This window comes from Zonotrichia albicollis, chromosome 5, assembly GCF_047830755.1.
Source record: "Zonotrichia albicollis isolate bZonAlb1 chromosome 5, bZonAlb1.hap1, whole genome shotgun sequence".
Lineage (NCBI taxonomy): Eukaryota > Metazoa > Chordata > Aves > Passeriformes > Passerellidae > Zonotrichia > Zonotrichia albicollis.
In genome coordinates, this window is record NC_133823.1 from 65,172,435 (window position 1) to 65,188,037 (window position 15,603).

Sequence of the window (15,603 nt, forward strand, 5' to 3'; positions counted from 1 at the left end):
ACAGCTGTCTGCCCGGATGAACAAGAGCTGAGAGCCTACACTCCTCACTCGGGCCCCAGAGTTGCAGAGCATTAGCACCTCTGCAGGCTGTAACCTCTCTCCACACACAGGCTCAAGGGCCAACTTGTGCCCCTCTGCTCCCTCCAGCCCTGCTGAGGGAAGAGCCATGCCGGAATGGGACCCAGCTGACTGTCACGCCTGGCCCTCAGGACAGGTCTCTGAGGGCAGGAAAGCCTCCCAGTACTTGGAAAGACACAGCTTTGCACAGCAAAGTGGAAGCAGAGGTTCTGTGTCTGAGGCCTTGCAATGGCAAAGTCCAAAGAGAAACGGGGTGTGGGGATTTTAGAAGGAGTGACAGAAGTTATTCACTTACACACTCAGAAGCAGTGATGGTTAACGAGCTGGACATGAAAGACTGGCCTTCATTCAAACTCACCAAAACCTCCAGGGTTCTGCCAAGAGACAAAGAAGAAACATGAGCAGCCATGGAAGAGCCAAGAAAGGCTCATACCTGCTGTGCAGGCCCTTGTACCTACAGCCTCTGCTCCACAAGGAGTGTCCTCAGAGGGGAAATGGAAGCCTGTGCTTATTCCTATTTGGGAATAAGTTTGGTCTCCTTGACAAAGAGCTGCCCAAGTAGAGAATACCCCTTCCTCATTCCACAGAGCAGAAAGTACTCCTAGAAGTTTTCTATAAAATAAATTGAAGTTCAGCTGTAAAAGTAGCATTGTTTTGTCTGTTCCATAACCATCTCCTTAGTCACACACAGACATTATGGTTAAAGATGTCGGATAATTATAAATGGTCAGGACTTGCTATAAATAGCCCCGAACACTGCATACAAATAGTATGTGGTTTACATTTTACAAATTAACCCTACAAGAAAACAACACATGGTGGATGTTAAACAGAATAAGACTCCTCAGCTTCTCTGGCTTGGATTCCCAGGATTCAGACAGTTTATGTTATGCATAGATGTAATTAAATAAAAATGTAGATATCCATGAACTAAAATGATTAATCATTTACACCGTTCTTACATGTCATGAGTTTTTATTCTGGCACAAACACTGTAGTCAATATGGAGTTCAAAGCTATTTTAGCTAATTTGGCTCATTTCTTCTTCAGTTTTAGCAAAAATGAAGTGAGTTGCTTCCACTAAACTCATTTTTACATGATCTCTGTTCTGAATAATTGATCCAACAGAAAGAATAACTCTAATCTCCTTCTAATTGGAATTCACTGGAATAAGTGAATCAGAACCAATAAAAAAACCAAACCTATTTGATTCCCTTGCAGAGCAATAAATCAAACCACAGTGAAACTCTGGTCAATGATGACTTTTTTAAAGATGTGGTGCTTTTTACTATTTTTAATTCCAATTACTTGTTTTGGCATTGTCATGAGGAATGCTGGGGGAAATTGCAGCATGAGGATTCTGCTCAGGTTTGGCCAAACACTCCTGGAACTGCAGGGCAGGAGGGTTTTCTGCCTCCCCTGGGGGAGACGAGGACCCCCAGGCTGAGCTGCTCACACACTCCTGCAGCTGCCCCACCAGCCCTGTGTGCCCTGGCAGCTCTCTGAGTCCTGCATGCCACTAGTGAGGAATGAGGCTGTTTTGGTAGATGGTCTTTGCTAGCAGATGGAGCAAAACAGGGACACGAAACACACCTGGATAAAACACATAAGCCACATTAAAGCAAAGGATCATTCCCTGGCATCCTGAGGACCTTGGCATGTTCTTGAGCTCACTGGGTTGTATGAAACATTCTGTAAAACAGCAAAGATTTCCCAGCGGGCTGGAGTATATTGTAGCCCTTGCTGTGTGCAGCACAGTACCAGTTCCTGCCTGTACTAGGTACCAGCCCGGATTGCATTTCCCAGCCCACACCCGCAGCTCTGCAGCCCCACTCCCGCTGTCAGCCTGCTGACAGATCCCAGGGAGCAGGCTCACTGAGCAATCAGCTCCAGCACGGGCACAGCTCCACCCTGATACACCGCTGCAGGGATGAGCCACTGGAGATGTCACTGGAGCTGATCATAGCCGCTCTGTTCTGGAAGCCACTGAGTGAACTCACACAGATAATTACCTCATCTTCAAAAGGATGAACATGTCAACACACTAAAGCACTCCTTCCCTGAGACTGTCATGACTGTTGGGGATACTCAGTACGTCCTTTCATTTCTTGAGCAGCCACCTGTTTGCTGGGCTGTGGGTACTTGTGATTCATACAAACACTGCCCCCTAAACAGGGAGTCCCAGAAAGAGGTGTCCTGTTTCTGCTGCTCCTTCACACATGGCTCGGAGACAGACACATACACAAACACATCCCAGTGTTTACCAGCAACCAGCCACGTGTGTGAGGCTTTCAGCTCGGCATTCTGCCGAAACTGAAAATATTCTGAGATGAAAATGACAAGCAGCAGCCATCCCATTTCTCGGGCCCCTGCTCTTCCCACTGGTGACTGTCACTGCTGTGTGAGGGCTGAGTCCCTCCGTGGAGCTCAGAACAGCCCAGTCAAGAGAACATTCCTGTCCCTGCAGCCAGGGACACAGCCCTGATTCACCAGAGAAGGGTGAGGCTGTACTAGTTTTGTCCCAGCACAGATCTCAGCTGAGGGCTGAGTTCTGGAAAGCTGCCACAGAGTGAGGTATGTCCTCAGGGCCCCTCAAATGAACCCCCTCTAGAGTCGGGCAGTGTTGTTGCCTCAGTCCCCTGGGGCCGTCCCGCAGGCCAGGCTCCAGGGAAAGGCAGCGGCGCCCTGCTCACGCCTCCTCACAAGCCCAGCAGTGCCCACAGACAGTGCCTTTGAGGCAGGGTGCTCATTCCCATCCTCTGCTCCCTCCTGACACCGCACCTGAGCGAGGTGGAAGCAGAGAGCTGGCAAAGGAGCAGGAGTAGTGACAGTGGTGTGCAGCACAAACCCTACTGCTCTGCCTCTACCCCAGCCCTAACGTGTGCACCTTCCCAGCAGTCTGTACTTCCAACCCGCCTCACTGCACTAGGAAAAACTGCCTTCCATTTACAGTTCACGGCCCTTCCTCCACGTGGAAGGGATTTTCCTATCCTTTGTCTGTGCAATATCACTTTCTGGATGGGAACCAATCCTGGAAAACTTAAGTCTGAAAAGAGCTTTTTAAAAATGTTCTGATTTCTGACCAAAGGTAACCACAAGACTCTTGCAACTTGAAGCTGCCTCGGTCCTGGCCCACTGCCCATCCTAATACACAATTTACCCAAAAATGTAACTTGAGGAGACCAAACAGTTGCAATTCCTTCCCTCATGCCCGCTGCTGGTTTATTGTGACAGCAGAGGGATGTGGCCCAGCGCCATATGTCCGTGCAACTCTGGTCTAAAGCCTCCCATTCCCTGTGAAATACAGCTGACATTTCCATCCACGGTAACCTATTTGCAAAGTATTCATTTGCTCCTTACTTTATGGGAAGCTACTAAAAGACTGCCATTTTATGACCCATTAAAAAAGATGAAAAAATTAAATACAATTGTGAAAGACATTTGCTGTAAGTAATAAATAATTTACCTCCAATTTTCACGCACTGAAAATTAAACTGGCAACTGCTCAAAAAGTTACTAAAATTATGGTGACAAAGGTACTTCAGAATCAAATGCCTGCACTAAAATAGCAAAAATGCTGTACATAGGAGGAAGGCAAAAAATAGGTCTATGTATTTAAAGGGCACTTTCCCTTCCAACTCTGCCTTCATGAAATAATGGATAGCTTTATAATACAGGCTCCATTTGACCAACCTCACTCTGATATCTTTGGGGACTGATTGCTGCGGTGCAATTAACATTTACCCCTCCATTCTCCCTGACCCAGTCATTCCCTGGGCTCTGCTAACAAACACTCTTGAACCACAATGATGCATCCAGGGACTCATCCCAGCCCCAGGAGGAGGCAGCACAGAGGAAAGGATTTCCACCCCGGGGTTCTGGGTGTGGCGCTCTTTGCAGACAGCAACTCCAGCTGCACAAGGACAGGGACAGCTCTCCTGGAGCAGGGTTCCAGCCCTGCCTGTCCTGTTTGGTGCAGTGCCACTATGCCACAGGCCAGCTGTGCCCAGGGAATCATTCATTCAGTGGGAACTATGCTGGGGGCAGGACATGGCCTGCAGTTAGCAGAAGTGGGCAGAGGTGTTTTCCTCCCATCACACACACAGGCACAAAAAGGAGCACTGAGTATTTTCTTGAGGATAGCGAGACCCACTCATCCTGGAATTCATTATGGTGTTTGGGGATTCTGGTAAAGAATGAGTAGAAACTCATCCCCCTGCCCTTCTTGGTGTAGCTTAGCACTGATATAAATTCAGATGATGGTTCTTTAGGACTCCCTCTTGTTAGCTCAGAACGCTCTAGCTTTTTCAGACACATGTCCACATGTCCAGGCTTGACTTTCCACAGAACAAGACACAAACTTTCACTGCTGAGAACTCCTAGGGAATGTGAGAGAACTGGAAAGCAGCAAGGAACTAGATCTGATCTTGTGGAATCATGGGAACCTGCAGTAGCAGGGTATGAAACGTCATTATTCTGTTAAAGTAGACCATTAATTCAGCTCGGGATCCTATGGCCACTGCTGGATGTGCAGCACTTAGTTCTGCTCACGCAGTCCTCGCTAATGCTCTGGGAACACTGCGTGCCCTAGGAGGGACATGAAGGACTGCACCAGAAATTACAACTGATCTTAACACCACATCCATATGGCTGAGGGGCCTGTTAGCCTGTACAATTCATTGAGGATGTTTCCATCTGTGAATAGGTCCCATTATACCCTAATTGTGTCAGACTAAATGTATTTCTAAAATATTTGCAGAAGTTAATATTTATGACAGACATTAAGCCTACTCCAGCCCTATTTCTTGCTTCCCCCCCACCTGAGTTGATTTCCCTGGCTATTCTGGAGAGGGGAGGTTGACCCACGTGAGCACCAGACACATGAGAACTATGTCCCATGGGAACACCAGACACTGGAAACCATACTGTCTCTTATTTTTGTGGGAACAAAATGTTCTGTAGGGAAATAAAAGACAATGCCTACATTAAACACTTCACCTCACTGAGTTTGCCACAGGAAGAAAGGGTGCAGGTGGGAGCAGTTCTTGACCCCCTGGCTGCCTGCCCAGGGCTGCAGGGAAAGCCCAGCTGTTTGCAATGAGGGGTAATGCCAATATCCTGCCCAGGTCTGGACTGGCCATAGGCACAGCAGCAATTAGGGGCTATTGCCTTCACCTGAGCACAGGGGCTCTGCAACGCTGAAAACAACAGTGAACAGGTGAAAACAGCCTGACCTGGAGCTGGCATCCTACCAATTGCTGAGCAGCAGAAAGTCTAAAGGGAGAAGCACAGGGGCTTCCTTTTTGGCTGGTGATGGGAATGGCTGCAACTCCCACATTAGAGAGCTGCTGGCAAGGCTGGAAGAGGACTGAGCAGCTGAGAGAGCCCAGAATTCATCCTGGGGGTTGGGAACTCCTGCAGCAGCAGCAGCAGGCTGCCTGCTCTCCTCTGTTCAGAGCATCTCAAAGGACAGCTGGCTTCTGAGAGGTAACTGGGCTCTTTGTGCTTTTGCCTTCTCACACTAGTGACCAGTGTTATGTGGAATGGGAAATATTTTAGTCAACAAGCTGCCTCTTAACTTGCCAATCTTACAGAATTCTCCTTTTAATTGGTCCCCTTGTCTGTGAACAATGCTTTTTTCCAAGTGGTATGTAGTCAGCATGTAGGTTTCAGACTGAGGATGAGGCTTGGAAAATTGGTCCTTTAACCCATGCCTGCATGCTGACACCAGCTGCCAAGCTCTTGAGTGGCTCAGCACTCAGCACAAGCACTGCCCCTTACATCAGTGAGTAATTCAGTTCTGTGGCCAAATGACACCCCTGTCTGCATTGCCACAAAGGCTGTGCTAAGGGTACTGAGTGAACAGCACTACAGAAAGAGCTCAGTGTCACTTGTTAGTTAGACAACAGAAATCCTCAACACAGCCACAGCATATTAATCCTTTCCTGAGTGACCCTGAAAGACATGTGAGACTGAGCTGCAGCTTGCAAACACTCTGCCTTTGCTGACAACAGCTTTTCTAAATTTTTACCTTTCTCAGCAGAGGAAAAGTGACAAAACAAAAATAACAGTAGTAAAGGAAGTCATAGTAAGGAACAGCTCTCCCCACTCTGGTTTTCAGCCATTCACTTCTATGTTATCAGAAAACTCACTTAAGTTCCACACACCTTTCTCAGCACTTGTTCAGACAGGCTAAGAGATGTCTTTCACAATTCCATGACCCTGACTAAGTTCTGGCTTTGTCTGACCAAACAAGTGATGACATGTGTGTGTACCTGTGTGCACTGGAAATCACGGAGATTTGTGTACTTCAATATTTGTGGGTGAAACGCCTGGGGGGTTGTCAGGGGCATCTTCTGAATGTGAGTTTGGACTTTGTGGTAAGACAGACTGTCTCAGGTTACTGCTGTTGTTTGTCCATGTGGTAGAACAGGGTGAGATAAAGGTGAGGTGTAACCTGCAGGTGTGCCTGAGGTACCAAGAAACCTGGCGTTGCAGAGGGGTGTTGGGTGAGCACCCAGCAAGTTCCAGAGTTACATGTGTGTGAGGGCAGTGGGACTGCTGGATGCATCCAGCTGGGAGAGGTGTGGCTGGGCTGTGCTGCCAGCACTGGGCCAGTAAGGTGTGACACTGGCTGCGAGGTCAGGTGTAATTACAAGCCCGTGGCCTGCTTGCTTTTGAGGCTTGCTCTGTTAGAGGGAAGTACAACTGTGCCATGCTAACATGAGGCACTGGCACTTGGTGTGGGAATGTCAGTGTGTCAGCCCCAGCACCAGAGTGCATCCTCTGAGAGCATTAATGGTGCCGGATTGGCTCGCATGCTATTCAGATATTTATTTTGTGTTTGCTTGAAGAATCAGGCCAATGTTTTTGAAAGCACATTTAACTATACCATATGCCTACTTAAATCATCCCTATCAAACAAGTTGTGGGTTGGTGCTCTGGTTCATTCTGTTCTGTTTTCTCTCCCTTCCCAATGTGTTTATGTGTATTTATCCAATTTGCTCTGTTCCTCGTGCCAAATGGCAGGTCTGAGATCCCAGCCAGGCAGGGGCAGCTGTGCTATTGTTGGTGTCTGACAAAACAGAGGTCATGGGCTGGGCCTGCAGCTCTAGCTCTAATGACAGCTTGTGTGGGACATTATGGGGCAGTTACAATGTAATCAGGGTTTCTGTGCCCTCAGAACTAGGAATAAACCTTAACTTACCCCTTGGTAACTTAGAACTTAAGTCTCATTTTTAAGGCGTAATTCCTGGCAAATTAGCCTCTTGCAAAATATTCTGCTGCTTGTTTACTTCATTGTCATAACTCCTTCCTCTGTCTGGAAAACACCCAATTTTAAACAGCCCCACCATAAAAAGCCAAGACCTGAAAAATCAGGCAACAGTCTCAGTGGAAGAAAGGGTCTCTCCTGCATGGAACTGATCCTAGCTGTTCTCGTTTCAAAGACTGATGAGAGTTATGAGCTCTGCCAACCTAGGCAGTAACTGCCCATAGAAAGGAGTAGGCTTTTGTCCTCCACGGGAGGACTCTTCCCACCCTGGAAGGTTGTTCCAAGTCCAGCCCAGCAGTTCCAGGCAGTGACACAGCAAAGCGTGATCATTCCCAGTGCCCGCTGGTCGGTAAGAGATCAGTCTGCAGGGCTAGGGAATTCTAAACTCTGTGCTCCTCGGGTGGCCTGACACTTTATCCCCTTTTCCTGCTGCCTTTCAGCCCAGCAGGCAGGAGTCTCTAAGCTATTGGGAAGGGTGTTCCTTGGAGCTGCACGCTGGCTTTGAGGCACCAGAGCAGGCTGCAGTGGCTGGGCAGCTGAGGAGAGGAGACACAAGTCCCTGGAGCCACTCGGGGAAGTACGCAGCTGCTGCGAGGCTGCCTGGCTCTGGCTGCAGCACTGCCGTGCTGCTCGGCATGGAAAAGGGAGCACTGGGGAAACAGCACATCTGTCACCCACACACAGCCACAGCCTCCACTCAGGGCAGCACCAGATGTGTTTATTCGGAGCATGTACTAACTAGCTACTTAATGGCTTACAATTATTAGCCACAAGTTAATTAGGCAAACATAGTCACCATCAGTCACCTTACAAAGCATCGCTTCTTTGACCCTGCTTTTACTTCCTGAGTGCCTTTATCAAGCACAGGAAACAGGAGGAGAAAACTACCAATTCCATAAAGGAGCTGCAGCAAGAAATAAATGTGTGAAAGGGGTCCACAGGGTCTTAATGAATGGAGTGTACAGGTAATGCCTTAGCTGAGCACGTATCCATGCTGCCAGCACAGTGGCACAGGGGAGGAAGCAGTGAGACTTAAGAGGCTGCAGCTGATGGGGAAGAAAAGGGAAGTAACAGTGGAAAAAATTATTCCTTGGTATAGTTAAGTCAAATTTGCAAAGATTGGCTTGCGTGTACTGGGTATGTGCCTGGGGATGCAAGTGCTTGCTTGGCATCCTGCCTGCGCAATGGATTTGGGACCACCACTGTCCAAAGGGAACGGGTTTTGGTTCCTCAAGATGCGAGACACAAAAGCAGTTGGTCAGTTCCTGACTCCCAGGTCACAGGCAGCAGTGCACGGAGTCAGGGCAGAAGAGGATCTATCTTTGGGTACTGGGAATAGTCAGGATCACTGGTTAGGAGCCTGCCGTTCCATACAGCACCTTCCAGCTGCTCTCCAAAGGGACAGCTGTCTAGAAACCCAGTGAGGTCATCTGAAGGATGGAGCCCACAATCTGTTCATCTTCTCTGTGTCTGTTTGCTTTCATGTGTCCATGCTCTTCCCCTTAAATCTGGTGCTAGTATTAATAAAAATGGCACTTAGAAAATGGGAAGCAAGATTCAAGATAGCCCTGTTCCAGTCATGGAAACATGTTGCACCTAGAAATCCTAGAGCCCCTAGAGCTATGTGAGGCATGTGGGGGGTAACCTCATTTTGCAGATTACCTCCTGCAATGCTGTGTGCTTTGTGCCAAGCAAGCTGCCCCAGACTCCATCAGCTCCTTGCAAACTGCAGGTAACCGAGAATTTGGCAATACAGTCATTTTCCTTCCTACCACCCAGCAAATAACTCCTATTGAATCTTTGCTCTTTAAGTGCCACCAGCTGTTTGTGTTGGACAGGATGTAGGAAGCGATAAATGGAAGCTGAAGACAGCAGGGCTTGAAGAGAGGGCAAATAAGGTCATTAATAGCAGCAGTGTGGACTGTCCTACCTTGGCATGCAAGCTGAGGTACCTGTGAGAAATTTCGCTTACACTCAGGTTTAGGCTGGGATTTTTCTTTTTTGGCTGTGTTGTTGCTTTAGCTTCTGAGCCCAAGGAGAAGGGTGCTGCATTCTCCTGTCCTAGCAAAACCTGAGTTCAAGTGCAGGATGCACAAAGATGGAAGCTGGCCAGCACTGCAGCTGCATGAAAAAACAGCCTTCTGTAGTTCCCTGAACTATTTTAAGAACAATGACAATTCGTCAGCGTGTTGGTTCAGTTTGAATAATCCACTGCCTAGCCTACATCCATCCGTTCTTGCCTGGCTTAGAGGCGAGTCTGCACAAGATTGGATGTTTTCAGTAGGCACCATCAGAACCAAAATGTTATTGTGATATTCCAGTGAGAAATGAGAGCTCAAATAGACTGAGATAAGTAGTAGTCTCATAACTATTCAGTAGAAGCATTCCAGTAAAGCAGTGTTTGGTTGTGCTAGTTTGAACTGCAGTTATTGTCACCCACTCACCTAATAAAAGCAAATCTGTAAGTGTTCAGGCAGTGCAAGAAATGTTGGTTTTCCCACTAGCATTTCCATGCAAGGCACAAGGGTTTTCACCAATGGCTCACCCAAGCAGAAGCCAGCTGGAAGTGAAGCCAAGCCTACAGACAGATTGTTCTGAATGCAAACTCACAGAGCTTAGGGCAGTGAGAGAGCAGAAGTGAAACTAGCAGGGAATGTAGACTTGTAAATATCACAGTTTTTCCCATACTAGTGTTCAGGGCTAGTGATCATGAGCAGTCTCTTGAAAGAGACAAGGGCTCTGATTGCCCTCGGAGGCACAATGGCTACAGGAAGATGTACAGTAAGGGAGACGTCACAGCCACCTCTGGCTTGGTTTGATTCTCTCAAGCTGTGGCAGGACAACAAATCCAAGTCTCTGCTGAAAAGGGGAACTGATTTTCTCAAAATATTCTGAGCCCTTCAAAACATGACTTTTAAATGGGCAGCGCAGTAGAATCAGAGTTCTGTTTACTAACCAGCTTGACTGTGTTGTAGCATCTGCCATCACAGTGCAGAGCTGATCTCTCAAAGCAATTCAAACCTGGGTTAGCCTCCTCACCTTCCTGCCAGGTGTATGTGTACTTTCCCTTTCTGCTTTATTTCAAATTTGTAACGTGTTTTATAAGGCATGGGGTGCTTGTGTGAAAATCATGAATAATTATCAGCCGTTAGCTGATCAGGAGCCTTGTAAGTGGGCTGGGTTTGTAAGCAGACTATAGAATTTTGCACGTTAGAAGCAGCATGACAAGAAGGGATTTTAAATGGCACAGGCAGCACAGTCATGTTGTCACCCAACCTAAGGATGATACATCCATCTGCTACAGGGTACTGTGGAAAAGCAGACTGAAAAAAATGCTTGGTTTAATCTAAAGCTGGCACTTGGGAAGCTCCAGACTCAATGCAGCCAACAGCTGGGAAGGAAGCAAAAACACACCATGGCCCAATTCCAGGAGAGTACGGGCTCACCAACCCAACACCCTGAATACTTTGGCATTTTATCTGTTTCAAACAGCTTAGTATTGCTCTGCATGTGAAAACTGCTAATTCATCAGGCAACAAGAAGTGTCTCCAATTAGGGAAAAATACAATGAAACCTGTTACATGAGTCTTGACTGTTCACCCAGAAACTAAGCTTGCTGTGTGGCTTTTAAATCTGCAGCTAACTCAGACTGCTTGTGTTCTCTTAAATCCACCCAAAAGAGCACTAGAAAAGAACAGAGCGGTTGTTGCTACATTAGTGACTAATATTAGCTCCACTACATGAGGAATTACTGGGAGATATCCAGCACTAGTCTAGGCTGTGCCAATGGGAAGTCAAGAGTTCAAGTACGTACGTATCTTTCATAGCTGTCAGTCTTCTGCACAGTAAACTGCTCAGCTCTGGGGCAGAGCTCCAACTCTTTCAATAGTATGCCAGGGAACTGTGTTTCACATGGTAACTTGGGAAAAGGTGTTTTCCTGTGAACCTGTAGAACTCCAACTGCATTGTGCTGAGGTGCATGATCGACATTGCAGTTCCAGGGTGGCAGTTGTCTGCTTCAGTACCACTCCACAGTGTAAGGAAAAATGCAGCATGTGCAACAATAACTTCCATGGCTTTACCTACGCAGACATGTCACACACTTACATGCCTTTGGCAGGACTGGCTGTTTATGCACTCTGGGACAAACTGTGTGTGGAAAAGCCTTTACAGCCTCACCTTTTGGGGAGCTTCATACTGGGATCGTATGTCATGCATGCTTCATACTGGGAGTGTATCTGGTTTGCTACTCCTCTTCTGTTGTACAGTAACTGCCCTGAAATACCTGGCCTGGGGAGGAGGGGTTTAAACCTGACTGACTGGCATTGTCCTGATGACAAAATCAGTTCACTTACAACTGTGGTGCTGACTGCTTTTAGCTGAGCCAGAGGCTGCAGAGCTGCAGCACTGTGGATGCACAGGCCGCTCAGCAGGCACAGGGGACTGACACCCTGCTGCACGTGGCACAAGATGCATTTGTCACACAGCCATGTGAAAAGCAGCATCAGGAGACAGATCAGTATTGAATCCCTCACCCTCCCTCTGCTCTGCATGTAGCTCTGCTCTGTGCCTGCTCTCCCAGCCAGCCATGACACAGCTCGGGAGGCACACCCTCTGGCCCCAGCCACCCCACTGGGGCCAGGCATTGAACGTTCTTGCTCCACGGCTTTCCAGCTTCCCTCCCCCTGCCTGCTCTCCAACACACAAACCAGATGTGCTTCTGGAGCTTTGCTGTCCATCTGACAGCACAACTGAGGTGGCCGATTGTTGCTCAAGTCAGAAATGTAGCTGCAGACCAGCCATCTATACAACACGCTTACCTCTTCAGCTCCTGAAGTGCCACAGATCAAGGCCAATGCAGAGCTGCTATGCTTCCCATTGGATTAGCACTAGCCTCATGCCTAGTAAGTCTCTGGGAATAACTACTTGACAAGCAGGGAGGAAGCCAACAGCCAAAGCCTTGGCCCTTCCCACAGGACCCAGATCTGATGTGCAGTCTTCTGATTTCAGATTAGCCTAGGGTCTTCAGAAATGTGCACAATGAAGCCCAAGTGATCATAAGGCCCTGAGGCACCTTTGAGTTGGAGAGGAGTAGGGAAGGATTAATTCTCCAAGGGCCAGAAGTAATGTGCAGTCCTGGCCGGTGACACTGAGAATAAGGCCAGAGCTGCAGTTTAGCCCCAGTGCTGGAGCTGTTAACTCACTGGATCAGGATGTGTGGAGCAGGGATACATGTCCTGACACCTAATTTTAATAATAGCTTGTAAGTGTCAGTGGTAATGTCATCTTTTTAACAGTGGGCCTGGAGATGATCTGGATGAGAGCATATTATGCCCTGTTAAAACAGCTAATCTGCATAGAACTTATGACAAGCCAGATCTTTTCAGGATTTCATAAACTGGCTGAATATTCATTTTTAAGGCACTGTCCAAATGGGTTTGGTCACAGATGACTACTCTAAGTCCACTCCAAAGTTGGCATATACACCAGGGAAATAACACAAGAATGGGAGGAAAAATGCAGCAACAAACCACCCCCTGTAAAAGCAACCAAATATTGCCTTCAGCCAAACCCCTCCCAGTTAATGTCAGCTATAATGGTGCCAAATTCCAGCAAAACATGTGCTGGTTTTTGGTTCAGTACTTACTGGCCACTTTTGTACAGGATTGGTGCAGGGCAGAGCAAAAAATCAGATTCTACTGTTTTAGGCCTTTCATCTGAAAAACAAAAATCACACGAGCTTACTATGCTGTGCAGCTTAGGTGAGGAGCTGCCACGTGAACGTGCCGTGAGCTCCCTCCATTCCCATGCTCCTTGCTAGTCTGTCCTGGCTGAAACTGGCAGCAAGGCAGGCCCAAGGTAAGGAACAGGGAGCCCCAGAGCCGGCTGTAAATGTCAGGTGAGCCCACGTTACAGTGCTTATTGAAGCTACTCGAGTCAGCTCATGCTCTTCCAGAGAGAACGCTGCCTAGAATCAACACTCTCTTTGTGGAGAGTGAGAACACTATTAGTAGTTTCCTGGTAGCTGGAAGATGAACGTTTGTTTCTAGTTGGCTCCACTCCTGTTGTTGCATTGCAGGACTGTTTTATTAGCTGTGACTTGAGTGTTTTTCTCCAGTGTTTCTTCTGCTTTTGAGTCTGTGTGATTGGCAAACCTTTTACACTTACAAAGCACCTATCTGTAGAGCACATGAAGCACTTATTTGTAGAGCCTTGTGTCCAGTACAGCATTTCTGTTCTTCAGATGTGAGGAGGGGAGGATGGAGCTTTTCTGCCTCATGTGTTTCGTAAGCTGGGGAAAATCCAGCTCCTGTGTGCAGAGCCATCAGCCTGAACTTCCCCACGGCAGGACTGATGATTTCTGTGCAAGGACTATTTCCTGACTGTGGGGTGAGAGCAGATAACTGATCTGCCAGATCAACTTGGAGATGGCTCTGTCCTGCATTTCAGGAACAGGCAGACAGACAAGCAGTTCAGGGGCAGCTGAAGGAGGAGCTGTTGGCATAAATGAGCTTTTCATATGTGCTATAATCTGCACTGACTGCTTGGCCTAGATTTGGGGCTAGTTGTGAGGTGGGGAAGAGGGATTAGCACATTGCCATATGTTTTTGTCTTAATGGTATGTTTCATAGATTATTTTTCTATCCCACAGCTCCATTTGGCAGGTTTCCTTTCTAGCATTTGGTAATAGTTCTTTATAAATGCAGAACGAGGAAGATGCCAAATGCATCCTTTAAAAGCAGGGGAGCTGACACAGTAAGGGTGTGCTCAGAGGCTGGTCCCAGAGAGAGCCCAGGCTCTCACTGAGGGCAGCTCCAACACCAGCAGATCCTTGCCCGAGTGCCCTCACATACTGAGGGTTCTGCAGAGGGCCAGTCTTACGCAGAGGAGACTGCAATGACATGAGAATGGCTGTCCTTCTCTTGAGACCATCTCCTTCCTCCTGCTACTGCTCCAAGTGCCCTCCCTGTCTTCCTGTTCATCCTGGCTCCACTGGACCCCTTTAGGCTTCCTCTGAACCAGGCATTTAGAATCCAGCACAGAGCTGTAGAGAATGACCTCATGTGCTGTGGGAAGGACCACCTGGAATGTCCCACTTGAAATGTTCCTGCTTTCTTCCTGTACTGCTCCCCAGCAGCTTGCTGTTGTCCCTTGCTGAAGACATGGACCAGGGGGATGTAGCAGGCCCTGGCAAGACCCCATAGAGCAGATTGTGTTTTTGTAATCAATACATCACTGTGCCATTCCCCTACCCTCATGTGCTTCAGCACACCCCTTTCTGAAGCCAAGAAAAAACAAGCAGCCCAGAGCTGTAGTTGGCAATTCTCACATCAGATGGTAGCAAGTGTTTGTGGGCAATGGGAAGCAGAGGTGACAATTGTAATGGAAACTGAAGGGGAATTTATACAAGCGAATTGACTTACACGGGCTGCCTGCATCCAGAACTACTGGGTTACCCTGTTATTCTGCCAAATTATTGTAGGTATTTAACAGGCAGGAGAAACTGGCAACCCACTCCATTATATACAATATCCAGGGTAAGGAAGAAAGTGCACTGGAAAAACAAATTCGATTGTGAAGGAATTTAAGACAGGCTAATATAGAAATCAGACAGTAGGCAGGGAAAAAATCAGTTGTAGATTTTCCTTCAACTTCTTTTTTGGTTTTTTTTTCCAGTCTAGCTGGCTTCTATGGAATTCTGTTCAGAGCTAGGGGTTTGATGTACGTATCCTAGCCATCCATTTGAGCTTTTGGATACAAAAAGCCAAGTCGCATATAAGCTAGAGGAAAGTGCCAGTACAAGGTGTGGTGGTCACCATCTGAAACAGAACTGCTTTGTGCTATGGCTGCAGCCAGCCCTGATGCTGGGCAGACAGAGCTCATGGACCATGACAAAATACACCACTGCTCTGACCTGGCCTTTCTCTGTGCTGCTGCAGGAGGAGGACTGACGAGCCCCTGAACCCCACAGCACCCCTGGCACACCACCCAGGACCGGCAGAGACCTTGCAAAAAACAAGGTAAGTGCCTCTGGGAATTGCAATGAGATGTCTTGGCCAGGATTCACTGCAGAAAGGGACCTCAGTCAGTACACTGCAGCCACAGGTTGGTTCATCAGCAAACATCTGCTTGCCCAAACATCAGGAGCCAAACACTTCTCACCATGCTAATGCCCACAGTGAGGGGGTTGCCAACACCGCTCACAGCTGACGGCACCTGGTAGCAAATTGAAACCACTGAGCAGAGTGTGA

General features: G+C 47.8%; 1 protein-coding gene and 1 long non-coding RNA gene across 3 annotated transcripts in view; one reads left to right on the plus strand and one right to left on the minus strand.

Moving 5' to 3' along the window:
* ANTXR2 (ANTXR cell adhesion molecule 2) overlaps positions 1-15,603 on the minus strand; it is a 76,833-nt gene that overhangs the window by 36,400 nt on the left and 24,830 nt on the right. For both annotated transcript variants that reach the window (XM_005485676.4, XM_074541967.1), the window contains exons 10-11: positions 12,999-13,068; positions 374-452 (exon numbers count right to left, since the gene is read on the minus strand). In XM_005485676.4, the coding sequence (XP_005485733.3) occupies positions 374-452; positions 12,999-13,068 (149 nt within the window). The remainder of the gene's footprint in view (positions 1-373; positions 453-12,998; positions 13,069-15,603) is intronic.
* LOC106629335 (uncharacterized) overlaps positions 1-15,603 on the plus strand; it is a 65,289-nt gene that overhangs the window by 9,880 nt on the left and 39,806 nt on the right. The window contains exon 6 of the long non-coding RNA XR_012580556.1: positions 15,292-15,372. This is a non-coding gene — a long non-coding RNA (uncharacterized LOC106629335). The remainder of the gene's footprint in view (positions 1-15,291; positions 15,373-15,603) is intronic.